This window comes from Plecotus auritus (assembly GCF_963455305.1).
Source record: "Plecotus auritus genome assembly, chromosome: 5".
In the NCBI taxonomy this organism is placed as follows: domain Eukaryota; kingdom Metazoa; phylum Chordata; class Mammalia; order Chiroptera; family Vespertilionidae; genus Plecotus; species Plecotus auritus.
Genome location: NC_137776.1, coordinates 178,218,788 through 178,246,541, shown reverse-complemented (window position 1 = coordinate 178,246,541; position 27,754 = coordinate 178,218,788). Strand labels below are relative to the sequence as shown.

At 48.4% G+C, this 27,754-nt stretch overlaps 2 protein-coding genes across 8 annotated transcripts in view; one reads left to right on the top strand and one right to left on the bottom strand.

Moving 5' to 3' along the window:
- Nucleotides 1-18,544, top strand: part of GOLGA1 (golgin A1) — a 41,764-nt gene extending 23,220 nt beyond the window's left edge. For all 3 annotated transcript variants that reach the window (XM_080669656.1, XM_080669657.1, XM_080669658.1), the window contains 10 exons: nucleotides 1,851-2,000; nucleotides 2,488-2,583; nucleotides 8,058-8,147; nucleotides 8,901-9,003; nucleotides 9,107-9,267; nucleotides 9,699-9,848; nucleotides 14,336-14,395; nucleotides 15,015-15,185; nucleotides 15,714-15,800; nucleotides 16,357-18,544. In XM_080669656.1, the coding sequence (XP_080525782.1) occupies nucleotides 1,851-2,000; nucleotides 2,488-2,583; nucleotides 8,058-8,147; nucleotides 8,901-9,003; nucleotides 9,107-9,267; nucleotides 9,699-9,848; nucleotides 14,336-14,395; nucleotides 15,015-15,185; nucleotides 15,714-15,800; nucleotides 16,357-16,437 (1,149 nt within the window). In that variant the 3' untranslated portion in view covers nucleotides 16,438-18,544. The remainder of the gene's footprint in view (nucleotides 1-1,850; nucleotides 2,001-2,487; nucleotides 2,584-8,057; nucleotides 8,148-8,900; nucleotides 9,004-9,106; nucleotides 9,268-9,698; nucleotides 9,849-14,335; nucleotides 14,396-15,014; nucleotides 15,186-15,713; nucleotides 15,801-16,356) is intronic.
- An 862-nt stretch (nucleotides 18,545-19,406) lies between these two features.
- Nucleotides 19,407-27,337, bottom strand: ARPC5L (actin related protein 2/3 complex subunit 5 like). 5 transcript variants are annotated; one of them, XM_080669668.1, is made up of 4 exons: nucleotides 27,033-27,337; nucleotides 22,648-22,720; nucleotides 21,226-21,402; nucleotides 19,407-19,949 (listed from the first exon to the last, which is right to left on the bottom strand). In XM_080669668.1, exons 1-4 carry the CDS (start codon nucleotides 27,179-27,181, stop codon nucleotides 19,887-19,889), a joined length of 462 nt encoding a protein of 153 aa, XP_080525794.1. In that variant the 5' UTR covers nucleotides 27,182-27,337; the 3' UTR covers nucleotides 19,407-19,886. The 5 variants fall into 5 exon arrangements, with proteins under 5 accessions (XP_080525794.1, XP_080525796.1, XP_080525795.1 ...); XM_080669670.1 differs by lacking the exon at nucleotides 27,033-27,337 and adding an exon at nucleotides 23,812-24,023 and having other exon boundaries at nucleotides 22,648-22,718; XM_080669669.1 differs by lacking the exon at nucleotides 27,033-27,337 and adding an exon at nucleotides 23,812-24,014 and having other exon boundaries at nucleotides 22,648-22,745.
- Between the last annotated feature and the right edge of the window lie 417 nt (nucleotides 27,338-27,754).

The following is a 27,754-nucleotide window of genomic DNA, read 5'->3' as shown; positions in this document are numbered from 1 at the left end:
TGCTGCTGTGGTCTAGGCCCTCGATGCCTTCCCTTCTGCCTTTGCAGCTACCCCAACTTCTGGAATGGTATCTGGGCCTGACTTCATATACACTTGTGCTGGGTGTGGGCAGCTGGGCAGCTGCAGGTAGAAGGAGTCAGGCCTGCTGGAGGCTCTGAGTTACCCAGAGAGGCAGGGACTGGCTAATTCCCACCTGACCGCTGGCTGGAGGGCCCAGCCTAGTTGTGGGACTGTTACAGGTGGTAACTCCACTGGCAGTCAAACCTCAGCTTGCAGCCAGGGCTGTGGAGAACAGGTCCAAGCTTTGAGGAGAGGATGGCGAGGGCTTGGCCAGTTGTCACAGCCTCAGGAGAGGTGTTGAGTTAGCAACTAGAGAAATAAAAACGGCATTCGTTGCATGGTTACCCTGTCCCAGGCTCTGTGCTAAGTACTCTGCACGTGTTTTCATTTAGTCCTTGCAGCAGACCTAAGAGGTATGCACTGTTACCCTCTAGAGCAGGGGTCCTCAAACTACAGCCCGCGGGCCACATGCGGCCCGCTGAGGACATTTATCCGGCCCGCCGGGTGCCGCTGCCTGTCCTGCTTAGCAGCCGACTCGTCCCAGGCCCGCAGTGCACATAGGAATTTGTTCATAGTTTTTTTTTTAAACTATAGTCCGGCCCTCCAACGGTCTGAGGGACAGTGAACTGGCCCCCTGTTTAAAAAGTTTTAGGACCCCTGCTCTAAAGCAAGCATGTCAAACGCAAAGGCTAACACGGGCCAAATAAACAAGGTTTAAGTTTATGTGGGCCGCAAAAAAAACAAAAGCTTCAATTTTCATAGAACCGACGGAGGTTTATTTTGATAGAGACATGCTGAATACAAAGGGCTGAAATGAGTAATCGTTAACATAAAATAATAGAACATTTTAATAAAAATTAATATTTTTTCTTGAACATTAACTTACCAGACACTGAATAACTGCACAAATTAATAAGCGTAACGCAAATAAACCTATATTTCTTGTTCTCCGAAAGCGAAATATTTTCTGTTGCTCACACCAAACAAGTCAGTACAAGACTAATGATGTGGCAATCGCCTGCTAAAATATTCGCTGCTAGTATTAGTGGAGAGAAATGGTATGCCTGCGCATAAGGCGCATAAGGGAAATGAATGCAACACAATTATAGTAATTAGTCATTAGGGAATGTTGTAGTTCGTTATTAATAATTAAATATAAGAGGATGTTGTAAGAATTAAGTTACAAAATTTTTATTAAAACGTTTCTTACATACCGCTATATTGGCTGGGCCACAAAAATATTCGTTGTGGGCCGGGAGTTTGACATACTTGCTCTAGAGGAAGCAGGCTCAGAAAGACCAGGCTGCAGCCTTCTCAGATCAAAGCCCAGTTCATCATGGGGTTATACTGCCTCCTTGGGGAAAGCTGCCACCATAGAGGGCAGCACTGAGTACAATGAGGGAGGACAGAGCTGTCCCCCCAGCACCAAGACCCATCCCAGATGCCAGCTCCTGAGCAGACCAGGGCCTGGGGCAGTACACTGAGCCTGCAGATGGGGACCCTGGCAGCACCCAGGCTGGAGAAGGTCAGAAAGGAGAGTTGCTTGTATAGGACAGTGGTCGGCAAACTGCGGCTTGCGAGTCACATGCGGCTCGCGAGCCGCGGTTTGCCGCTCTGTTGACTAATGAGTTTGCCGACCACTGACCTAGACCCTCGATTCCAATAATTACAGGCTGTTGTTGTGCCTTGTGATTAAGCCCCTACTATAGGACACCCATCTTTGGGTCACTGAGAAACAGAATAAGGCCCCCATTGTCCCTGTGAATATCTATCCTCTGGTACCCCCACAGGCCACCGCAAACCAGGAGAGCAGCCGTGCACAGCGGCAGGTGCTGGCTCTGCAGCAGCAGTGCACGGAGCACGTCCACGCTTTGGAGGCCCAGCTTGCTGCCCTCGAGACGGCTCGGGCAGCTGACCAGACGGCTGCAGAGCGCCAGGTGGTGAGTGAAGGAAGGAGTGAGGTTGTGCTGCTCAGCACCAGGTTCACAGGAAGACCAGCCCCGCTCTGAACTAGGGAACCACATTTGGGAGCAGTTTTTATCTTTCCAACTAGACACCTTCCCAGGAGACTACATACAGAAAGGCTGCTTTTTACAAAATCACCAAACAGATGGCTTCTCCTTTTCCTTGGGCTGCACAGGGGCTCCCTGACCAGTCCCATCAGCTTCTTCCCAGTCTTTCTGAAATTCATATTCTTCCCTAGTGGCTTCTACTTTCTCTGGCCCCTCCCCCTGTTCCAGAGCTTCAGAATCAAGTGCCTCTTTCTTGTGAGGAGTTTGTCTGGTGGTTCTGCGCCACCCCATACTCATCTCCCCAAAAAAAGGGAGGGGGCATTTTTAAAGGTTCCCTGTCAAAGGGATAGGACTGTGCCCAGGGGCGATATGGTAAAGACCTTTTCTTTTTATCTATGCTTTTCTCACTTTGCAGAGGGATCTGGAACAAGAAAATGCACTCCTTAAAGAAAGCAAGAATGAGTGTGAACGTTCTTTACAACATCACCAACTTGAACTAAAGAAGCTAAAGGTATTTAGCTCACGAGCGGCATGCCTTTCACTTGGAGAAGCAGTGGAGCTAGCATTTGTTCAGTGGTTCTGGTAGGCATTTGCTAGAAATTGTCACCTCACTAAGTCCTCTCAGTGATCCTGGGGGGTAGGAAGAATTACCCTCATTTTTCAGCTGTCTTTGAGGCTCCAAGTGTAAGTCATTTGCCCAAGTTCCATAGTTATTGAGAGGTGGGGCTGGTCTGACTTTTCACTCCACCACAAGGCCCAGCCCTTCCTCTGTGTCATCAAGAGCTGCCTGGAAAACCACTGTCAGAGCACCACTGTTAGTGACTTCCAGTGAGACTAGCAGAGCAAGGCTTCAGAAGGTCACAGGACCTGGTTGGTTTGCATTGGGCACCGTGTACATAAATGAGGAAACAGTGTGCTGGATTGCTACCCTCCCCCTTCTGAGAACGTGGTATTTTATCAGGCTGCCCCTTCGTTTCCTGGACATAACTGGATGAGGAGGAAAGAGAGACTCTGCCACTTTCTCAAAGGCCTCCAGGCTCCCTTCCTTTTCTGTAGCTGATGATGGGTCACTGAAGTACTTGCCCAGCTTGGTCATGACCCAAAGATGTTGTGGATCCCTCAGCCAAGGTCTTCTCTGAGAACATCCATAGCTGAGGGCCTGCACTGGGTCAGCTTTCAGGAACAGTATCTGCTAAGTTCTGTAGGTGCTATTGCAGTAGAGCTGTATGTGAGGGCCTGCACTTTGGAGTCAGATTTTTTTTTTACGCATTCCTTCAACAAACATTTGAGTACCTGTAAGCACCATTGTAGGTGTTGGGATGTGGCAATGAGCAAGACAAACACACACACTCCCTCCCGTCCCCTGGTGGAGCTTGTAACTAGAAACAGTAAACAAGTGATAAATAGTCATAAATGCTCTGACGATAAGAAAGCAGGGTGAAGGACAGAGCAGGGAGGAGAGGGTTTTAGCTATGGAGGCCTGGGCAGCTTCAGTGATATTTGAACAAAAGCTCTGAATAATGAGAAGGGGCCAGCAATGTGAATGTTTGGGGAAGGAATATTCCAGACAAAAGAAATAGCAAATAGAAAGGCACTGAGGCAGAAAAAAGCTTATTTTGTTCAGAGAACAGCATAAAGGTGGGTGTGGGTGCTGCTTGGTGGGCGGGGGACAGCAGGGGAGAAGTGGGCAGGGAAGCCGTGAGGCTCTGAGCAGAGCAGAGATGTGAGTTTTGTTTTAAAAGGATAACTCTGACTCTGTGGAGAATGGTTTGTAAGGAAGCAAGTGCAGAAGCAGGAAGACCTGCGAGGAGGCTCAGACATTATTGTGCTCATAAATTTTGTCATAAAAGACAAAATTTCAGCAGAGATTTGGAAACTTTTTTTTTTTAATATGTTTTATTGATATTTTACAGAGAGGAAGGGAGAGGGATAGAGAGCTAGAAACATCGATGAGAGAGAAACATCGATCAGCTGCCTCCTGCACACCTCCCACTGGGGATGTGCCCGCAACCAAGGTACATGCCCTTGACTGGAATCGAACCCGGGACCCTTCAGTCCGCAGGCCGACGCTCTATCCACTGAGCCAAACTGGTTTCGGCTGGAAACTTTTATTATTAAAAGAGAAATTTTGAAAATAAATCAGATTAGAATTTTAGAACTGAAAAATGCAATAGCTGAAACTAAGAATGCAGTCAATTATAAAAGGGCATGAGGAAACGTTTGAGGTGATGGATATTTTCGGTATTTTTATTGTGGTGATGCTTTCACCATAATTCTTCATATTGCACACTTTAAATATATTCTATTCGTTAGTTATACGTCAATAAAGCTGTTTTAAAAAACAATGAATGAGTTTAATAGATTAGAACTAACGAGAGAATTAGTGAAAAGAAAGGACAGAAGGAAATACAGAAAAGAAATGGTAAAAGACACACAGGAGGTGTTCCAGCATGTGTTATTGGGGGCCTGGAAGGCAATGAACCAAAGGAGTCAGGAGCCATTATTGAAGAGCTAATGGCTGAGAATTTTCCAAACTGATGAAAACTGTAAGTCACAGGTACAGGTGTAAGAACCATTCAATCCAAACAAGATAAATTTTAAAATCCATACACTGACACAGCCTGGTAGTAGAATTAAAGAAAACCAATAAAACAAAAACAAAGAATTAGTCACCAACAGACTTGCACCTAAGGAAGTACTAAAGAGCACCTTTCAAGTGAAAGAAAATTCTAGATGGACGTATGGAGGATGTGAGGAGGTAAGAAAGAATGAAGAACAATGATTATTGCAAATATGTATATGAGAAGAAACAGAAAATCTGACCGACGGTGTGTCTTATGGTCCAGTCAGCAGAGAGGAGAACCACCCCAGTTATTTGAATGCGAGTTTACTTTCTAATGTAAAGTTTTTAATCCAGCACTGAAACAGTTAAAAGGTATCTCAAAGGTAGCAACTGAAGGAAGCAGCTTCCAACCCAGGGCTAGGGAATTAAGGGAAGAAGTTGGAATTATTAAATTTAGGAATTAAGACAAGGAACCCCACAGGTCTGACTCAGGCCTCCGGTTGGGGGATGCTGTACAGTGGCACGTGTGTGTGTTGGGGGGGAGGGCAGTGAATGAATTCAGCCCCAAGTGTTGGAAGCAAAGTTGATGGGAAGGAGCAAGCCTTTTTCTCCCTCCTCCTGCCTTCCAGTCTCCCTCCAGCTTCCCCCTCTTGGCAGAGATTAATATGGAGCCAGCTGGATGTGCAAAAAGTGGTTTGCAGAGTCCCAGGTGCAGCATCACAAAGCAGAATAGAGAAGGGCGGGTGTGGGCTGAGAGCAGTAACTTAAAAGCCAGCACATGGGCTGTTTAGAAGTGTGGTTAATTTCCAGATGTTTGGGGAATTTTCTCAATGTCTTGGATTTCTAGTTTAATACCATTATAGTCAGGTAATACCCTAAATGATTTCATTCTGATATTTTTTTAGACTTGTTTTAAGACACAGCCTATAGTCTATCTTGGTAAATATTTCAGTGCATTTGAAAATATATTTCTGCTACTGTTAGGAAGAATATTCTGTAAGTGCTAATTAGATCAAGTTGGTAGTGTTCAAATCTGTTTTCTTATTTTTTTATTTTGTCTGCTTGTTCCATTAGTACTGAGAGGGGTGTGCTAAATCTTCCATTGTGATCATGCATTTGTCTCTTCTCCTTTTACTTCTGTCGATCTTTGCTTCAAGTTTTTTTAAGCACTCTTTTTAGGTGCACACATACTGGTATGTGGAATTGTTTGTATTTTTCAAAACAACTATTCCCGCCCTAACCAGTTTGACTCAGAGGATAGAGCATCGGCCTGCCGACTGAAAAGTCCCAGGTTCAATTCCAGTCAGGGGCATGTACCTTGGTTGCGGGCACATCCCCAGTAGGAGGTGTGCAGGAGGCAGCTGATCGATGTTTCTCTCTCATCAATGTTTCTAACTCTGTATCCCTCTCCCTTCCTCTCTGTAAAAAATCAATAAAATATAATTTTTAAAAAACACACAAAAAAACAACTGTTCCCTGAGCCTCGCAGGGAAGTCATTCCCAGGTGCAGAGAGCTGCACATGTGGTGGCCTGGTGGCTCCTCAGCAAACGCGAGCTGTGCCAATCAGCCGCGAATCCCATGGTCCTGAGGCGCAAGTGTCTGTGGCAACAGCACAGATTTAGAGCCATGTTGGCTCAGTTCTGTGTGCCAGCCTAGCCCTCCACTAGCTGATTCTTGGGGGAATTCAGTTTTTTTGTTTGTTTGTTTAAACCTGTGACCTCCAGAGGATCACCCTGAGGATCAAGCATGACCATGGCTGGAAAGTGCTCAGTGCAGTTCCTGGCACGAAGGTGCCGAGTCCCTGCTCCCTGCCCTGCTTCCCTGTCTTCTCGCTCACAGTCTGCACAGTCTGTGTCCTGTCCTCTTAGACATAGAGATCCTAGCGTCTCCTGAACTTCCCCAGAAAGGCTGCTGCAGAGGCCTGACATTTGTATCCCCTTCCCTTCTGGGCCCACAGGCCAGGGTTTCACAGCTCCACCAGCCTGAGACCTTTTGCTCCTCCTGTATCAACAGAGCGTCCCCAGTGAGGGGTAGTTTAGGGTCCCACCATCAGCCTTTTGAGCTCAGGCACCAATTTTCCTTGACTACTAGAAGTGGACTCACAGAAGGTCAATTCCGACAACTCCACAGTCGGATCCAGAATGCCACTGGCCACAAGACTGTCATCTTCCTCCATTAACCCACTTGTATTGGCTGGAGTGGGAAGGGAATTTTGTAGGAGGACTTGAGTAGCTCACAGAACCAGAAAGACTTGTCTGACTGGAATCTGGGGGCCTCGGGTTCTTCTCTCCTATTCCATGCTGTCTCTTGCCTTGGGGGTCGTCCAACTCTTGTCCTTGCTTTTCTCCATGATGTAGACTGAATCCTACAGATCAGGAAATGTCACCACAGCCACTCCAAGCTGGTAACATTCCAGCTTAGCAGCCGCAGGGGCAAGAGGGCCTCTCCCCAGCTTCACCTTAATATAAAAAGGATTCTGATATAAAAAGGGATTCTGATTGATTCATCTGTGGACAGACTGATTTGGCCAAAGGAATGAGGTACTATTGGCCAGGCCTGAATCACATGCTTACCTTGTAGCCGCAAAGTGGGGGCATCGTTATTAGCATTCCTACCAGAACCATACGGAATTGCTGGGTGGGAGTGGGGAATAGCAACAATGAGGCTCTTATCCAAACAAAGGGGGCTGATTCTAGGTAGGTAGAAACAGCAGACCTCTCTGACCAGTAATGTGGGCAACTGAGCAGTCATAGTATTCATCTGGGGGTTGATGGGTACGCATGGCATGTCTCAGGGAAGAGGACTGATGTGTTTGTCAGGAGATAATCCCTGCACTTTGAGGAAAGGCCAGTGAGGTAGCCTTGCTCGGGGTAGAAGTTACTGTAGGTGCTGGAGTCTAGCATCCAAAGGCTTGGCTCTGAGCTCAGACAGGTGCTGGCTTGAGCAGATTTCTTAACCTCTTAGAGCCTCTGTTTTCTCTCCAATAAAATGGGTAGGTTTGGTGAACCTGTGACATTTTGCCCTATTAAAATTCAGTAATTGTTTATTATTTTTTCTGTAACCGAATTGTTCCGGTGCACTATACCATTCACATGAGCCCAAGTCTCTCTTTGTGTTCTGTGTTAATTTCACTAGACCAGCTCTTCTAATCCTAGGTCCCCCAGCCTTGGCTTGGGTCTGACTGCTGTGCTTACGTGGTGCTAGTTTCCAGAGAGGCTGCTGGGTTGTCCCCAGGGCAGTTCTCAGAGGGATACAGAAGGCACTGCAGTGTGAGGGCAGCCTGAGAACCTTGGGAAGCAGGAACAATGTTAGTCTAGCACTGCAAGACAATACTCCCTCTGTGGGCTGCATGTGAAGTAAGAGCTAAAAAAATAAGCGCTGCGTTATTGGCCTCTACCTCGACCCATTTTCTGTATTATAGGAAGAATGGAGCCAAAGAGAAATTGTGAGTGTGGCAATGGCTCAAGCCCTGGAGGAGGTGCGGAAGCAGAGGGAAGAGTTTCAGCAGCAGGTAGGCTGAAGGGTCATGCCTTCACCTCAGGCCAGCCTACCTCCCCATCTGTCCAGAGCAGGGTGTGGCCCAGGTCTCAGGAATGCTGGCAGCTGTGTGATTCCCTGGAAGTCTCTAGAAAAGTGGGAGGAAAATGTTATAAAGAAACCTCCACCCCACAGGGATGGCCTTTTGGATTTGTGATGGTCAGTTATTGTTATAAACATCACCCTGGAAGGGCCCATGCCCAGGCACAAACAGGGCTCTAATTCTGTGAGGTGGGCCACATCCCAGTGAGCTCTCAGAAGGGAGGGTGGAAAGAACCTTCCTTTGAAGACAAAGTCAGCGGCTCTAGGCCTTGGGTAAGTTCGAAAAGTCTCAGAGTTGCCTTTGAAACGACTCAAGGATAATTGCACCTTCCAGGATATCATAACGAGGTCGTGTATAGCAAATGCCACGCATGTCACAGGCACAGGGGACCTAGAAGTTATGCTTACAACCAGCTTGTTGGAAGGCTGAGCAGAATGGCCACATCTCTGGGTGGCCCAGTGCACGCCAGAGAGGCAGTGAGGGCGAGTGCCCATCTGCAGGGCCCCTGCCAAGGAGAATTGGTGTGTGCATGGTTCTAGGAGCAAAGGTGAGCTTGGGGCGTGTTCTAGGCTGTGGACTTCAGGGAGGGATTCTCCAGAGGCCTGGGCAGTGGAAAAGGAGCGAATCCTTGGAGGAGATGGGGTCACTGCTGCCAGCCTTCTCAGCACGGTTTTTTCCTCCAAGGCTGCTAACCTGACATCCATAGTAGAAGAAAAGGAGCAGAGTCTGCAGGAAAGCACGGCTGCGATTCTCCAGAAAGAGCAGGAGATTTTCCAGCTGAAGAAAGGTGAGGGGTCTGCCCTGTTCCTGCCCAGCACCCCCACCCTGAGGTGGCCCAGGCATGAAGCAGCACAGAGTCACTGGGCTCCCCTCCCCTCTGCCCGGCCTAGGTCATGACGCTGCCCTGCTGCAGGCACACCAGCTGCGCAGTGAGCTGCAGGCCCTGAGAAACCTAAGGGCAGAGGAACCCGAGGCAGCCGCTGGGCGGGAGGACCTGCTGAGGCTGCCAGGCCAGGAGCAGGGGTTGGCACTCTCAGTCAGCGAGCTCCAGGTAAGTTCCATGCCAGCCCGCCAGGCCATGGTGTAGTGGCAGCCAGCCACAGGGCAAAGCTGCAGTCTGCCAGTAGGGGGCGGCAAAGGAAGCTTGCTGGGTTCACTAGCTTAGGGATGCCTTAGCTTTCCTTAAGGTGGGGCCGCTTAACTGACTTGGAGGTTGTGAGTCTTGAGGAGCCTGTCAGCGGTCAGGTGTTAAAGCCCTTCCCTTCCAGGCAGACTGGCTGCGTGGAAAGTGGATTGTCCCTCTGGAAGGCGTTGGCCGGGCCCGTTGTAGTCTGTCTGGTTCTTGGCAGTTAGAGCACAGCAGTCCACACCTTTGGAACGAGTCTGGCCCCTGTCCCGATCTCCTCCTCCCTCCCTCCCCCATGGACCTGTGGCTTAGCTTGACCCCTGTCCTGGCTCTCAATTTGCTGCCCCACCCTGTAGGTAACCTCAAGGTCGAGGGCTGTGCGGGAGCCTGCATACCAGCTTCCGCCTGCAGAGGGGATACCAAATGGTGAGGTGGGAGCCATGGACCTAGAGCAGCTACAGAAGGAAAAACAGGACTTGGAGCAGCAACTTCTAGAGAGAAATAAGGTAAGGGTGCTCTTTACCTCGGCTCTGTATATCTCTGCCCTTCCCTGTCCTTGTGCCTGGAACTACTCAGTCCCTTCTGAGAGTTTTGCTGATGCTCCTCGGGCACCTCCTGGGGAGATATTCTTTCCTGGTTTTCCTCTGCATTTTTGTCTTCCTTTCACACCCCCAGTCTCCTCCCCTGCCTCCCATGTGAGACAATGTCCAGAGGATCAGCGCTTGAGCAGCAGCAGATCTAGGTGTTCCCAGCCTCCTCTGCTGTCACCAGTTTTGTCCTGTTAGACCCCTGTTCTCACCTCTCCTGTGGCCTTCCTTTCTACAGCTGTAAAGTGATAGCAGTGAGATCTGCCTTTGAGGGTGACATGAAAGTGAGCTGTCCTGTAAAATTCCTGGTATTTGGTAGAGGCTAATTCAGTGTCATGATTCCACCCTCCCCAGCAGGCCTCTGCAACTGTAAATGCAGGTCTCCTTTGATCCTGGTTTTTAAAGTGCCCTGCGCAGTTCAGTGTGTGGACTATGCTCTGGCCTGAAATTCTGCCACCAAATTGTGTGATTCTGTGTGTGTCTTTTTTTTTTTAGATCTTTAACAAAGGAAAAAGTATTCATTTTCCTTCCCCTCCCTATCCCTCCCTTTCCCCTCCCTCTCTTCCCCCCACATTCACATTTAATCTTTTTCTGTGAAATATAAAATAGACACAGAAAAGTGCACAAACAGTGTGTGCCCCAGGGTCCAGCCCTCAGACCTTCTCTAAATTGTACTCACCCCCTTGTGATCTCACCCAAACTACACGCTGCCGGCTCCCACATCCATATCTCAACCCGGACAGCTCCCATGAACTCTAGACGCCTGTACTGATTTGCTCTGTATCTAAAAGGCATCTGAAGCTTAAAACACCCAAATCCAAACTTCAGATGTCCATGCTCCCTTGCATCTATTGCCATCTTTCCTACCTCAGTAAATGGCAAAATCTTGGTGTCACCCTCGACATCCAAACATTAGCAAATCCTTTTGGATCTCCCTTGATATTGTACCAGCTGCTTCTCAGCCCCACCACTGCTGCCATCCTTCTCTAGATGGTGTTGGGCTGCTAGCCTGTCTCCCTGTCACCCCTCTGTCCCAGCCCCCTGATGACATGACTGTCCTTCTCTCTATAAAAGCTAAGTCCTCGCAGTGGCCCCCAAAGCCCTGCCCGTTACCCTTTTCACCGGCCCCCGCTGCTATCCCCACACCCCTCAGGCCCATGGGCCTTGCCCGCTGTGACTACCAAGCAACATCAGGGCCTTTGCACTCGCTGAACCTTCTTTCTGGAAGATTCTTCTTCCATTTACCTTCACTTCCTTCATGGTACCATTTTGTCAGTGAGGCCTCCCAGCTGTCCCTGTGAGCCCTAACCACCAGAATTGCCTAGCCCCTCACCATGCTCTTTTTCTCCATGCCTTCTGATAGCCTTTATATTTGGTTTTGACACTTTCCCCTCCTGAGGGCAGACATATTTTTGTTTGTTGATTGCTATTTCCCCAGCCTCTAGGACAGCCCATAGTAGGTACTCAGTATTTGTTGGATAAATTAATGAATGAGCCAAAATCCTAGAAAATCAAGTAACATAAAATAGCAAATGTACTTTTGGAGTATTGTCCAGTCTCATGGTCAACCAAGAGCATACAAATTGAAACAGCCCATTACCATTTTATTAAGTGGAGTGTGGTGGGGGCAGTTTAATGTACTTGACAAGATTCTCAGGATCCTCTCACCCAATCCTCTCCTTCCTCTAGAGCAGTGGTTCTCAACCTTCCTAATGCCGCGACCCTTTAATACAGTTCCTCATGTTGTGGTGACCCCCAACCATAAAATTATTTCCGTTGCTACTTCGTAACTGTAATTTTGTTACTGTTAATGAATCGTAATGTAAATATCTGTGTTTCCTGATGGTCTTAGGCTCTACAGCAGCGGTTCTCAACCTGTGGGTCATGACCCACAGGTTGAGAACCGCTAGCAGGGTCGCCTAAGACCATTGGAAAACACAGATATTTACATTACGATTCATAACAGTAGCAACGTTACAGTTATGAAGTAGCAACGAAAATAATTTTATGGTTGGGGGTCACCACAACATGAGGAACTGTATTAAAGGGTCGCGGCATTAGGAAGGTTGAGAACCACTGCTCTAGAGAGACTGCGGGGAAACCTGTCTTGAGAAAACAAAGCATAGTACAGCTTTGTTTAAAAATGGAAACTCAAGCCTTGGCCGGGTAGTTCAGTTGGTTAAAGTTTCATCCGATATGCCAAGGTTGTGGGTTTGGTCTCTGGTCAGGGCATATACAAGAAGCAACCAATGAATGCACAGATAAGTGGAACTACAAATCAATGTTTCTTTCTCTTTCTCTCTCTTAAAAGAAAATCAATAAATAAAAATTTATTAAAAAAAAGAAAACTTGCCGAAACCGGTTTGGCTCAGTGGATAGAGCGTCGGCCTGCGGACTCAAGGGTCCCAGGTTCGATTCCGGTCAAGGGCATGTGCCTGGGTTGCGGGCACATCCCCAGTGGGGGGCGTGCAGGAGGCAGCTGATCGATGTCTCTCTCTCATCGATGTTTCTAGCTCTCTATCCCTCTCTCTTTCTCTCTGTAAAATATCAATAAAATATATTTAAAAAAAAAAAAAAAAAAAAAAAAAGAAAACTCAGCTACACAGTAAGACATGGGAATCCCCTAGAGTTATTGTCACATTGAAAGTTTAATTAGGAAAACTGTAGGAAGCTGTGAAAACTCTGATAAATGAAAAATACTATTCAAAATTGTAGCTACTCAATGCAAGAGTGACATGGACTAGAAATCCACAAGAAAATCTCATTGTGATGTGTTACAGTTGTGAGACTTTGGAGAAATTTTTATTTAAAATTTTTTCCTGTACTGCTGCTTATATAGTAAATTTTTTCATTGGGAACATAGTTCAGCCTTTCTAGTGATAAATGGAATGAGTAATAAATTACACTTAAGGCCCTGGCCAATTTGGCTCAGTGGATAGAGCATCGGCCTGAGGATTGAAGAGTCTCAGATTGGATTCCAGTCAAGGGCATGTACCTTGGTTGCAGGCTCAATCCCCGGCCCCAGGTCGGGGCATGTAAAGGAGGCAACCAGTCGATGAATCTCTCTTATATCGATGTTTTTTCTCTCTCTGTCTCTCCCCCTCCCTTCCACTCTCTCCTTAAAAAAAAAAAAAAAAAAAAAAAAGGAAGAAGGAAAAATATCCTCAGGTGAGGATTAACCCCCCCCCACCCCAAATACATGTAAGGTTATAATGCTAATTAAACTCACTAAAAAAATTAAGTAAATTTACACCATGGAATACTGTGCAGCTGTAAAAAAAGAAGGATCTCTTACTCTTTGAGACAGCATGGAGGGACCTGAGGAGGAGTATGCTAAGTGAAATAAGCCAAGTATCACATGATCTCACTCATATGTGGAATCTAATGAACAAAATAAACTGATGAACCAAATGGATCCAGAGACAGAGAAGGTTGGAACAGACTGAAGAATCTCAGAGGGAAGGTGGGGATGGGGGGGAGATTAACCAAAGAACTTACGTGCATAATTCAAGGACACAGGCAGTGGTGTGGTGAAGGCCTGAGGGGGAGGGTGCAGGTGGAGGGGGGTCATGTGGACCCAAAGGAGGTCATCTGTAATACTTTCAACAATAAAAGTAAATTTTTAAAAAATAACCCAATGTTGGTGGATTGTGCAGAAAAAAACATGACCTTTTACACTGTTCAAAATAAGCATTTCAAATTATGGTATTCCAGGAGAGCAATGATGATGACGAGAACCGTGAATTGTGGCCTGATTGGGAAATCATAGCACATACATATGATTCTGGAGGACGAAATAGACTGTACAGAGGGTTCTAGCTGTGCTACTTAGGGAGGCAGGCACTGGGAGCAGCCCTGAGGCAAAACGCCTAGGACTGTCCTGACCTCTGACCTGTCCCCACTGGGATGTTGGGTGCTCTGCAGAGGGGTAGATGGTGACTTTGGTGGCCACTGTCAGGCTTCAGAAGCCAATATGTGGCCCAGCTGTTGTGGCTCAGTGGTTGAGCATCACCCCAGGAACTAAGAGGTCACCAGTTCCCAGTCAGGGCACATGCTGGGTTGTGAGCTTGATCCCTAGTAGAGGGTGTGCAGGAGGCAGCTGATGGATGATGGTTCTCTCATTGATTATTTTATCTCTCTATCCTTCTCTCTCTAAAAATCAATAAAAACATTTTTTAAAGAACAGCAAATATGTGCAGGCAGCTCCATGTAAGGAAAAGAGACCATGGCAGCATACACAGGTGTACAGGTGTGACAGCACAAGCCTCTCAGGAGACAAAGCAGGGACTTCTAACAGGTTTATGGGGACCCAAGAGCATCTGTCTGTTCTGTTGTCCTTCCCCTTAACGATGATGAAATGTGCATTTACTGAGTGGCTTTTGGCTGGGGTGGGGGATTTGTCTCAGGCCATAAAGCAGATGCAGCAGAGGATGCTGGAACTCAAAAAGACGCTGCAGAAGGAACTGGTGAGTGCCCTCCCCTCCCTGCTGCCTGTTCCCTCTCTGGTCTCTGGTCCCCTGGGGTCCCTTGCTGCTTGATGATGCTTCCCTTCCCTCGCCCTCCCATTGATTGCAAGGGGTCTCTGCGATGTTGGCTGGTGGGACAGCAGCCCTGCCAGCTTGAACATGCTTCTATGAAGTAGCTGTGTGACCTCAGGCATATGCCCTCCTTCTCCAGCCTGTATGTTGTCTGAGAAGTTAGTGAGGTGATGGGTGCACCACATGTGAATGGCAGAGTGCCAGGCCCAAACATAGGAGAGCAGGACCTCTGCCCTGGCTGAGGTGCTCCCTGCCGCAGGGCATGTGTCCTGACACGGAGGAAATGTCTGAACTTCCCCAGGGACCTTTCTCCCTCCTCTCAACTGTCCACCCACCTGGAGGAGCTGAGCTTTCTTCAGCTGCTGGCAATTCCTCCTTGGAGGGTAGGCGGTGGGGGGGGGGGGCGGGGGGGGCAGTAGTGGGGAGCGGTGGGGGGTGGCGGCAGAGGACCAGCAGGTGATCCCAGCGTGGGACAAGTGAATCTCCCATGTGATTTTCTGACCTGTCTTGAGCAGTTCAATGTAGCATCTTTTCTTTGGTTTTTCAGAAAATCAGACCCGATAATGAGCTTTTTGAAGTCCGGGAGAAGCCTGGCCCTGAGATGCCAAACATGGCCCCTTCTGTCACAAATAACGCTGACCTGCCTGATGCCCGCGAGATCAACTTCGAGTACCTTAAACACGTGGTTTTAAAATTCATGTCCTGTCGGGAATCTGAGGTACAGGGTTCTGAATTGCATTTGGGTACTGAGTTCTACCCGGGGGCCTGGCCTATTTGTCAGAGTCCTGCATGGCTTCCCACCACGTCCACTTCTTCCTTTTTCACATTCCAATTTGACTCTAAGTGTGGGCCCTTGGTCATTTCTCCAGCCGGCGCTGACTTGCTAATTGAGCAGAAAGCAGGGGGCACCTAGCAGGGAACTAGCTCCTGGGAGGGGATGTGGTTTGGATGCTGAGGCCAGAGTCAAGGCAGCTGAATCTGCCCAGCACTCCTGCATCCTCTGCAGAGCAGAGCTGCTGTGGATGTCCTGGGCATCGTGCCAGTCCCCGAAGTAAAAGACGGAGGGAGAAAGAGAACCTGTCATTGCTGTCAGACCTCTGCATGGTCTTTGCTCACTGTTGGGAGCACACACCAGGAACAGAACCAGAAATGCTGCCATTTAGCCCCAACTCCCACCACAGCACCACCACCACCACCACCACCACCACCACTTGGACCCAAGGCAGCAAAACTTACTTTGTTTCAGGCCTTTCATCTCATAAAAGCTGTGTCAGTGTTGCTGAACTTTTCACAAGAGGAAGAGAACATGCTCAAAGAAACCCTGGAGTATAAGGTAGGGTTCCCTGGCCTGCTGTCCAACTTCAAAACATGTAGTTAGTGTTCCCAGCACTGGCAGGTGAGAGCAGCCCACAGCTGCGGTATCAGCTTCAGAGGTGCTTTTGGATGAACTTGACTCAGGCAGTATTTACTGAGCACATGCTTTGTGCACACAGGTCTCTGCTGTACTTGACCAACAGACCTTGTTTTCCAAAGCAATTGATAGCACTTTATCAGTAGCCCTAGGTCTGGCCCAGCACCCAGACTTAAAAAAAAAAAAAGAAAAAATTTATTTTAAAAGAACCTGCATACATTAGGTAATAGAAAAGAAATTTAAGGAAAAGATACCTACAATTTCACCTGTTTTGTCAACTCAGTTTTTATTCCTGTTTCCCTACCATACTTAGAATGGGCTCAGCCCTACAGACTGGTCACTACAACCATTTTCACTGCTCTGGTCACAGCCGGAGTCAGGATGCATGGAGGGCAGGAGGGTCACCCAGGGGTGGGAGAGGGCTCTTTCTGCACCTATTCCTGATTCTCGTCTCAGGAGTCTTTTCTGTTTCAAACAGATGTCATGGTTTGGGTCCAAGCCAGCTCCCAAAGGCAGCATCCGGCCCTCCATCTCCAACCCTCGGATACCATGGTCCTAGATGGAACTACCCAAGGATGGAGCTCCGTGGGCTGACACTCTTTCTGTGAAAAGAACACTGACACACCAGTCTGGGTGGGTTTTTAATCACTGTAACTGCAGTATTTTGTACAAGCGTCTAAACATTGTTTACAAGACCTAAGGTCCACTTCCCTGCAGACTGGTAAGAACCTCAGGAGGCAGTGGATCCTGTCATTCTAGTCACAAATGGGAGGGTCCTGGCACCACCCACATTTCTAGTGCTGCTAAAATCCCAGCTCTGGCTAGCACGCCTGCACCTAAATTTCTAACTTTTGTTAGTACTTAAAGCTGAAGCTATCAGCATCTGGCAGAGAGGAGGCAACTAATCCATCCTGTAGTGACGATGCTGGACAAAAAGCCCTTTGAAATGGTGCCCGTAGGCCAGACTCACCTGCTTCTGCAACCAGCGAACTCAGTGGGGGTGGCCTTTAAAAATTCCCCTTCCTTGGTAGCATGATTGGCTTCAGATGAGTTAGAAGAGGCTTTTTAACCTTCACAAAAATACTTTACCTTGTTTCTCAAACTACCTAGAAATTCAGATGTGTACATCTTTAAGATACTCTAAAGCCAGTGTGGAGCAATGACTATGCAACTGACAGTATCTCACTTTATTGAAGAAAACAAGCAAATGTATAAAAAGATCCAAATACACTCAATTGCCTTCTTAATAAATGTACTTGTCTTGGATAGGTTGCTGCTAAACCATTTAAAACTATTTTTTATAGCTAAAATGTCTTCTGTATTATGAAACCCAGTTAGTGGTGTTCTCAAAGGAAAATTGGAGCATTGAGAGGAAATTATTTCGGAGGTTGGGATTCCTGTCCCTTTGAGACTTCACTAGTGTTCTCTGGCATCTGCTTCCCTCTGAAGCAGTGGTGGCGTTTCATTTACTTTGCTCTTGATTCTGGGATTTAACACTGAGCAAGTGCTAATTACATGTTTTCTACTGTTAAAGACAGTCTGCTGTATTCAAAGGAGGCAGCAGCTGTCCCTCCCCCCAGCCTTGACCAAAACATTGGAGGTGGCCTGCCATCTTTCTTCCTCACCCTACCCCCAAATATTTAAGATGACACTACATTCATATATGGTGTCCAGACAGCCCCCAGCTGGCTACAGGACTTGATACATGCAGATGGCTCTGGTAGTGACTGACAGAAACTTATATTACTAAAGAAAGAGACCATGCTTGCCTTGGATAAGCCACAATATCAAATCTAAAGGGAAACTGTTTATTGATTTAGTTTGATAAAAGTTTCACTGGTTAAATAAAAAACTGAATTTAGTAACTGGAGCTCCTTTAAAATTTATTATCAGTTATTATCCTGTTAAGTTCCGTCTCTCAATTACGCTTAGGGTTAAAATATATGAAATAGGTCTCACAGAAAAACAAGGATTTGCAGAGTTAACCTGCTACATTTCCACAGACCTAGAAGTACCAAGCAAGGGCAGCATCACCTTTGTCCCACCTCGGGCTCTCTGCCATCCAAGTGACCCATTCACCTACCTGAAGATGTCTATCCTGTTTAGAATGTTATTTTCCATTTACGTGTTGGGGACACAAAACAGGAGTCCCTTCTGTTCTGTAATTTTGATGAGGAAGAGGTAGCTTTACCGGCTGTTCCAGGAGAGAATCCTGAAATCCAAGTAGTCCAGGGCTCTCCAGAGGCAGCTACAGCACAGCTGTGGGAGTCCTTCTAACTCCTCTGTGGCCTCCCCAGCCCTTGAGCTGGTCCCACCCCCACCCACGCTCCCGGCAGGTTTAAGTGTAGATGTGGGGCCATCATGAAGTCTGGACTTGTTTAGAGGATTCAGTCTGATTAGGTTTGCCTCCTGCACATTGAATTTCCTTCAGCTTTAAGAGGAAGAGTGGAGTAACTATTCTAAGTGATTTAATGCACTTTTACTTGTATAAACATTCTGTGATAGAGACAATATATATATATAAATATATATGGCCCTTTATATGAGCATTGGATCTGGCTCTCTCCCTCCCTGTTGTAAATAGAGATTATATTCTCTCTAAAACTGCTGTAGAAAAGTCATTTGTGGTGCAATATACTTTTTGATTAAAGCTCTTCAATGCAGAAGCTACAGTGGGTTTTACTGGATATGGTGTGCCAATATTTCTTTGACTTTCTAAATCTAGTACATTGTGTCTCTCATACTTCAAGGGCTACAGAGCATTTGTCTTTCAGGAAGAACCTCCCCAGACTGGGTCTGGGTGAATAAATATATGTAATTTAACAAGCCAGCAGCCTAGGCCTGCCTCCCAAGCATGGTGGGGTTCTGCAGGAGTTGGGAGGATTGTGTACTTTGGTCAACGTCTATCTCCAAGGCCCACATGACTGGGGAGAGCTTCAGAACATGAATGGGGTCCTTATCTTCAATAGAATGTAGATTAGTCACATGTGCTAAAAAGGTAAGAAAAGTATCTGCTCTTCAAAAAGGCTCATTGTTATTAGCTATAGGGAACAAAATGGGTTTTTATATTTATAGGCTGATTGCTACTTATTTCTGGCTTTTAATCCTTTAAAGAGAACTTGTCAACCTCACGGTAAGAATGTTGCTATCACACAGCCAAATCCAGTGTCAGGAGATGGTGACCAGGCCTGTCTGAGGCCTACTCTCAAAAGACTCGAGTGCAGTCACACAAACTAAAGACTTTTTAAAGCCTGGGTTAATTATTGAATGTTTGGCACTTTATTAAATAAGCTCCAAATTACATACAAATCAAAAGAGTAAACAATAAATACTTATTCAGCAAAACATCTCTCCACAGCAGCCAGCAGCACTGTAGCCCAGGCTTGAGGTACTGCTGTGTAAGAGGCTGGACTGCCATGCTCGCTTCCTGGGGAGTTTCCAGAATAATCAACCCCTCATTCATTACCATCCCATTCACTACCTTTTTTTTTTTTTTTTTTACATATATGAAACACACTGCAAAGTATATACTAATAAGCCAAGAGCTTTATTGATGCAGCAGGCACTTTACAATGAACCCAAGAGAGCCCGCCTTCTGGGAGGATGGGATGTCTGTACAAACCCTTGGGGGGTTTCCAGTTCAGAAACTCAAGCTCTCCCTTCTACCGCAGCCCTTGGATCTGCACCTGCCCAAAGCATCCCTCCCCCGTTTTAAACAGGCAGTGCACACAGGGACACCTGACCAACACTGGCCAGCCACTCTGGCAGACAGTCACAATGTCAGTTCTGCATTATTCGTGGACAAAGGCATAGACTATCAGATCCTGCAAAAGGATTTAGGAAACAGTAAGACAATTTCTCCCTCCACCTTGAAAATAAAATACACTTCAGCGGATGCATGTCCTGAAATAGTTGGGAGTTCCTAGGAAGATGGTCCATTGTCAATCCCTTCTTCACCAGCCTGTGCATCCAAAATTCTTCTCAAGGTAACATGAGTCTTTTTTTTTTTTAAACAGTCTTTCTTGCTGTAAGAACTCTTATAATGGAGCCTAGTCCTCCTACTGCTAATGCCTGTGGGGGCAGGAAAAGGAAACATGTCACATGAATGCAGGTGGGCAAGGGGAAGCCTGGCTTGCCAGGGGAGATGGGATGATACACTCCCTAACCCAGTTCACTATGTTAGAGACCCCAAAAAGGGATTCTAAAAAGAGCACAGGCAGTTAGGAGAAGGTAACAGCCCTGTACTGGAGCCAAGGTCCAGGAGTTCCTCTTTAGGCAAAACTGGGCTTGAGAACATTGTTACCAAGCACACACACAACAGAGCCCCCCAATTTCCCCTTTGACAAGCTCACTGTTTCCGGCCTGCTGGCACTGCTCTAGGCACTTGAACCGACACATGCCCATCAGAGCTACCTCGAGGAGCCATCATTAGAAATGCCAATAAGGCTGAGCACCAAGTTGCCTTAAAGGGCCCAAAAGGCCTGGCCTTGATACCAGGCAGAGGGCTTGCTCACTTCCCCCAAGCACCACAGCTGCCCCCACATACTAAACCAACCAAGGGCCTCACATTCTTGCTGAGCAGGCAGCATACCCACCAGCAAGACTAAAGGCCACAACCCTAGCCCAGCACCAAGGCTGCCAAATGACTGACCCCTCAGTAAGGGGATCGCTCCCTTAAAACACAATGGAGCATTCAGGACGGATGTTAGTGATAGCCTGGTCTCCGGTGATGGTGGGCGTGCTTCCTGTAGCTCTACAGGGTGCGGGGACACTGACATATAGGCAACACGGACTTGATGAAAAGCCTGCTCTTATACCAACCCTAGCAAAGGAAAGGCACAGCTTTTTCTGCTGCAGGTGGATGAAGGCCCTTTAAAGTGTGAAGGTTTCTGCCTCTGCTCACTCTGGCCTGGTGAGGCTGAGGCCAGAGCAGGAAGCCCTCAGAGCTAGCTGGAGGGCACAGCTGCATTCCCAAGCACCCCTACCATCACCACCACCACCTCCACCTCCACTTCCACCAAAGCAAAAAGTATCATGAAGCCCCAGCCACCAGCAAGCCTGCCTGCGTCCCATCTGGGACTCATCTACCTTACCATGCCAAGTCACTGCCCCATGACCTGCCTGGCATACATCAGCAGCTAAAGCAACTGTGACTACCAGAGACAGTGGATCTGTACTGATGCTTTTTTGGCAGAGGTAAGTGATCAAATGTCCCAGGTTTGGCCCCTTGTTCTCATATGCCTATCAGAGCTTACCAGGCTTGTTTTGGAACATCTAGCCTGCTGATTTGAACCCTGGAGTGGGGGTGAGTCCACGGGCTGCCTGCACGGGCAACGTGTTCACATACCTTTTCATGCCACTGGAGTAACACTGCGCTGCTATTTTCTGTGGGCTTCTCAAACCCTTTATAAATGTACTTCATTAGCAAGTCAATGCCATTTTTGTCCAGTGATTGCACAGCCTGCTCAATCTCGCTGCTCTTAAAATTTGTAAGTACTTTCAGCACCACACCCTGGGCTCGTTCCTACAGAAGAAAGAGAAAAAGAGTGAGGCCAAGCCACAGCCCAACACATCCAGGCCCCCCACTGCTGGCACAGAAACACCACCCCAAGCAGTATGAACTCACCTGAAACTGCGTAATTTCTAATCCGTCTGGGATGGTTAAAAAAATAAGCGGGGAGAAATTCTTTCACTGACTTAAATTTCAAAGTATCCCTTCTTTATGTCAATAAGTTATTCCATTATTTGGGAGGGAGGGGAATAACTACTTTACTGGGGAGAAACATCACTACTACTTTTTTAAAAAAATCCTCACCTGAGAATATTTTTTTCCATTGATTTCTAGAGAATGGAAGGAAAGGGATCGAGGGAGAGACAGACATCAATTGGTCGTCTCTCGCACACACCCTGACCTGGGTAAAGGATCAAACCTGCGACCCAGGTATGTGCCCTTGACCAGAATCAAACCCGTGACCCTCCAGTGCACAGGCCAATGCTCTAACCACTGAGAACACCGGTCAGGGCAAAATGTCACTACTTTTGATGACACCAGCAAGGCCTTAGAATCCACAGGATCACAATGGTGGAGATCTATTTTTTTAAAAAACAGGTTTATCTGTCTGCAGCTTCCCTCTGCGCTCACCCCAGTAATAGAGGGGCCATTTCCTTCCATGTTTGAGAGATGCAGCCATTGTACACACCCTTCAGTCCACAGGCTGATGCTCTATCCCCTGAGTCACAAAAGGGCAAAATCCCAGCTTTGGAAACCCCTTTTCCCTAGACCAAATTTTAGCTTCAGTGATGAAATGTTAGACTCAGAGATGCAGTAAACACAACTGTATCTTCTCACCTAGTTTGTAAAAGGCGGGAAATCTTAAAAGCACTGAAAATCCTTAGGCAAATAAAGCCTACTCAATAGCCTATAAAAGCTTACCCACCGATAAGTCTCACATGGCAAGCTAATTTATAGTTCTGCTAATCAGCAAGGGCTGGGCTGACTTCTCACCCCACAAGGCTCTGGGGAGGAGTGAACAGTTTCTTTGGGGAGCTTTTACTATAAACACTGATAGCTTTGATGTCAGGAACACCAGGAGGCTTCCGTGGAAGCACTGCCAGTGCCAACTCACTCCCTTGGCAGATACTCACTGATGCAGAGATGGAACAGACACTGTCCAGAGCCCCAGGCAGCTCACACTCAGCTGGAGACAACAGATAACCACAGCCCAGGTCCCAACACCACCCAGGAGAGCTGCAGCGCAACCCCATTTACCTTCACAGCTTGATTCTTGGTGTTGACGGGAGAATTCCGCAGGGCTGCATGAAACGCCCGAAGCATGTCCCCTGTGCATCACCACCAGTTAAGGACGGCTAGGCTCGAGCATGTCCATGACTTTATTAATGAACTCATCTCAAAAACAGCTCAAGAGGGTGAAGTCAAATGGCATCTTACCCCATCCAACCACCTCCCACTGCGGCTTGCAGGTGGGCACACAGAGGCTGTTTGGAGGGTAGCCTGTTGCCTTCCGAGCCACAAAGAGGACAGAGGACACCTCTGCCAATGCTGCAGTACTCCTTCTGCCCTCCCCTAAACCTTCCCCCTCAAAGCAAGTTTTTAAAGGAAATAGGATTCTTATTTTATGTATTGATTGATTGATTTCAGAGAGGAAGGGATAGGGAGAGAAACATCAATGATGAGAGAGAAGCATTGATCGGTTGCCTCCTGTATGCCCCCTCCCGGGGATCGAGCCTGAAACTCGGGCATGCGCCCTTGACCAGAATCAAACCCAGGACCCTTCAATCCACAGTCTGATGCTCTATCCCCTGAGCCAAAGCAAGGGCTCAAAGCAAGTTTGCACACACCTTCCCCCCATCCCTGGAAGGTAGCAGCAAAGCAACTGCCCTCCAGGGGTATCTTACAGCAAAATCTTGAGTTGCCTGCACTGGCTCCGTCCCTGTATCTGCCCTACTTGATACTAACAACCATGTGAGGTTATCAATCTCACCTCAAGAACAAAGGCACAAACCAAGGTCTTCTCACTCTTAATCCAAGGTTTTGTATCAGTTAAACTATTAAGATGTGCTAAAACTTCTATCTTCTAAGACCTCCCCCAGGCCAGTAAGGTCCCAACTGCTACCAAGAGGGAGATTTATTAATCTATAAGAACCTTGCCAACAAAAGAGCCGATCCCCTTGCCCCCCTATCCCCCAAATCTCAGCTACAATCCTGACAGATTCTTTGCTGAGTTCTGAATATCCAGCACTTAAAAGAAATTTATAATCTGGGTTAGGTCCCCAAAGGTGACACCTATTTTAAACTGAATTACATTAGCCGACTTTCATTTCCTCATCTGAAACATTGGCTTCAGCCACAAAGCCTCAAAAATAGAACAAGGAATGGCTTCTGCCCAATCGGATACCATGCAGCGATACTCACATTTAAACAGACAGGCCTCTGGAGCAAAGCTGTCCTGTCTTCCCTAGTGTGGGCTCCATCTTGACTGAGCAGTGCCCACACCACTCCAAAGCCACTCCTGCCAAGCTCCCAGCCCCCCTGCTGGGCTGTGATGCACCTTCCACATCTGAGAGGCAGCTACCCCCCAAATGTGGAAGATGGATCAGAGCCTGCTGCATTCCACCCACAGACCCAGTATCTGTCAGCCTTGGAATTCCTCTTCCCCAGCCAGGCAAGGGCCAGTCTGGTATCAGCCACTGATAACTTCTACCTCAGAATTCTTTTCTAGTTTGGTGTCCCAGAACAATAAGCAGAGACCCAGCGGCTTAGCAGGACATGTTGGCTGGTACTCTTCACTATTCAGCATGGCTGGCAGACAAAATCTTTGGAAGAGCAGGGTAACTAGCCCACAAGAGCAAAAAGAGCCACTACTTTAGAGTTACCTCACTGTTGTGCCAGTCTCCCAAGCATTCACTCTAGGTGTTGATGGGCAGTGGGCCTTCAGCAGGTAAGGAGATACAGGGTGCCGCGAGGGCATACCATTTATCAAGCTGGCCTCCGGCCCTTTCAGAGAACAGGCTGTGGAGGCTGGGGAACCCTGTCCAACCCCTAGTCTCCTCTATCTCAGGGTTTCTCAACCAGGCACTACTGACATTTTAGACCAGATGATCAATGTGGGGTCTGCCTATGCTTCAGAAATATTTAGCAGCATCCCTGGCCTCTACCCACTAGATCCCTCAAGTCCTGACAATCAAAATGTCTCCAAACATTGCCAACTTTCCTCAGAGAAAGGAGAGAGTGCAAAATCACTCAAAACCACCTCTCTGAACAGATCCCTGCTCCTAAGGACCAGAAGGTGCTCAGCAAGGAAAGGGAATTACTACTACTTTAAAATCCCTGCAAGGTCTCCGATCCTGTGCCAAGTGCTTTCACATGTTATTACCACAAACAACTCTGTGACCAGAGTCGTCATTCTTATTTTAAAGGCAACGAATTTGAGGCTCAGAAGGAAAGTGACCTGTCCAAGGTCACAAAGCTAAGCTGTCCAGCTGGCCTTCAAGCCCAAGTACACTTGTCTCCAAAGCCAAGGTCTTTTTACAATCTCCTGCTGCATTCCACCCACAGACCCAAGTTTCATGTTCAAGACACATGCTGTGTGTCTAGCACTGCACTGAGGCCTTCTGGGATGTGGTCCAGTGATGCTCCCATGGGACATACAAGGCAGAGTAGTTCTCCTCCTCTTAACAGAGAAGGATGCTGAGCTTCAGAGAGTGTATGTGACCACTCAAGGTCACATAGCTATGGCATGATAGAGCTGGGTCCGTATGGATGCACAGCTAGTGTTCTTTTTATTTCATCTGTTAACTCCTACCATGACTCGCTACCGTATACAGCAGACATGCCTCCTCCCAGCACTTTCCCATTCCAATCAACCGACCCCTATTTCTCCTCTCCTCTGTTCTGACTCCTTGAAGCCTGTTCCATAGTTTAAATTCAATGATGTTATATAAGCCCAATACCTGGCACATGGTAAGGACTCAGTAAATATTAGTTCTTCTTGGACTTCAGTTCTCACCTGCTAACCTCCCTTTCCCCAGTCCCAAGAGGTACACTCTCCATGGTAACAAGGTTCCCAACATTACCAGCAGTGAAGAAGCTACCACCCCCTGGATGTGCTGAGCTGTCTCCAAACAGCCTCTAGAAACCTTTTACTGGTCAAGGGCATATAAGAGAAGACCTTTAAATCTGCCAGGACCAAGACAGCAGATAACCAGACCCTGTCCTCCACATCTGTGGACGTTTCTGCGCCACAGGCCTGACCCTGCAGCCCTTTTGGCACCACCTGCCCATGAATGAGGTCCTGCACCAGACTGCAAAATCAAACCTTCCTTCATGGGGTCTTCTCATGCCACCATTTCACCAAAGGAATAAGCAAGGCGATCCTGATGGGGCAGAAAATACAAGTTTGTATTCGAAAACACATCCCTGTCCAAACAAAGTCTGAAGGTTTTTCTTTTAAAGGCACGCTGAACTCCTCCCAAAGGCAGTCTATGGGCCTGACTTCCCAAGCTGAGTCAACTGATTAAACACCCAGAACCTGATTTATATACAGCATGAGCCTCCAACCCTGCACTGGCAAGTGCGGGGGAGGGGCAGGCACTTCCTGTAACACCATTTGAATAAAGAAAAATCCTTCCTCTGAGAATAAGTCAGTTTCCTGTGTTCAAGCTGCTAAGGGGCCAAGCAGGCTGTGACAACCACCTCTATTTTTAATCTTGTTTTCTAAATGCTAGTTTTCTACGGCCACAAACATAGTCCTTTCCAGTCGTGGGGCTCTACTTTCACATCTCACTTTTTGCTCTCCGGTTTTTCTTAGCTCTAAACTACTAGTTTTTTTCCACTGCTTCCTGCACAAGAAGGCTATTGGGGGAGGGAGGAAGCCAAACTCACTTGTTGAACATGGCTGAGACCATGAAGGTCCAAAACCCAAGGTGTTGGTAGGAAGCTGAGAATAGGTCAGAAACAGTGGCGTTAAGCTGCAGGGTCAGATTGATTTGTGGGTGAGAGGTGTACAACCTCAGTCCTCAGGGCTGTGACCTTTCTTCGCCGCAGCCATCCACCCACCTATTTTCGTGTAGTGCAGCGATCAGGCCCGAGAGGACCGTGCCCAGGAGCCGCCCTGGCTGCTCAATTACTCAGCGGTGGTTCACCTCGGCCCCTCCCGCCGGAGAAGCCCGAGTCTGACCCCATTGCCTGCAAGGGAAGGATGGAGTGATGGGGCGTCCAAGGAAGGGACAGCCTGAGAGGATGAGCAGACAAGGGGAATAAAGGAGAGGCCTCGCAGAGCAGTGAGCAGCCTGAGGGGCTGGAGGCGAGTACCGCGCACTCCTGGAGCCTCCTGGAGCCGCCGAGCAAGCCGGCCCACCAGGGTCCAGGGACCGCGTGGGGCCGAGATGCCGAGGGAGACTCCGGGGGCGGGGGCCAGGAACCAGAGGGGTGGGGAGGCGGGTCAGAGGGAAGTGGGGGGATATTCGGACTCAGGGAACCTTGCCCGAGGGGTAGCCAGGTCGGAAGAGAGTTGGGAGACTGACCAGAGGGGGCCGGGGATAAGAGGAGGGGGAGTCAGCCTGAGGGGCCGCGAGAAGGGAAGTGGGAAGGCTGGGCCAAAGGGGAGCCCGAGACGCCACGCCGGGGAAGGATATTGCCGCAGGAGCCCATCCACCTCGCTAGGGTCCGGGCCTGGCTCGCCTGCCGCCGCCGCCGCCTCCTCCTGCTCGTCCACGAATTTGTTCTCGTCAAACTCGTCGATGTCCACCCGACGGAAGCGCGAGGACAGCGTATTCCGGGCCATGGCGGGGGCTCGGCGCCCGCTCGGCCGGCTCCGCTCCGGGTCCGACCTCAGATTCACTCCGCTCCGAACCGGCTCGGGGGCGGGAAGCGGCCGCCGGGCACTACCTCCACCTCCTCCGCGCGCAGCCGCCGCCGCCCGCCCACTTCCGGCCCGCGCCGGAACCGGAAGTGCAGGTGGAAGGCGGGACAGAGACGTTGGGGTTGCCGCTGAAAGTGCTCTGCGCTTGGTCTTGATGCCGACCAGATCTCTCTGCCTCCGCACCCCCGTCAGACTCCCAACTTCATTGCACCTCAGTCTTCCTCTCTGAGGAGCGGGCGCCCGTCCCCGAGCACCCGGCATCTCCGGCGCCACTACTGCTCTTGTTCCTTGGCCTCCCTCCCGCATTCCGTGAGCTCCCGCCCTGGAAGGGGCTGGCGCGGGCACAGCCCCGGACTCCGGGGGTCATCACTGCCCAGACTGAGGGAGCACGGCAACCGCAGGAGAAGGCACCCGGCTGTGCCTGTCGAATGGCGGGCAGGCTTCTTGGAGAAGAAACCTTCAGGCTGAGGGATGAGTAGTGGTTCTTATGCCCTG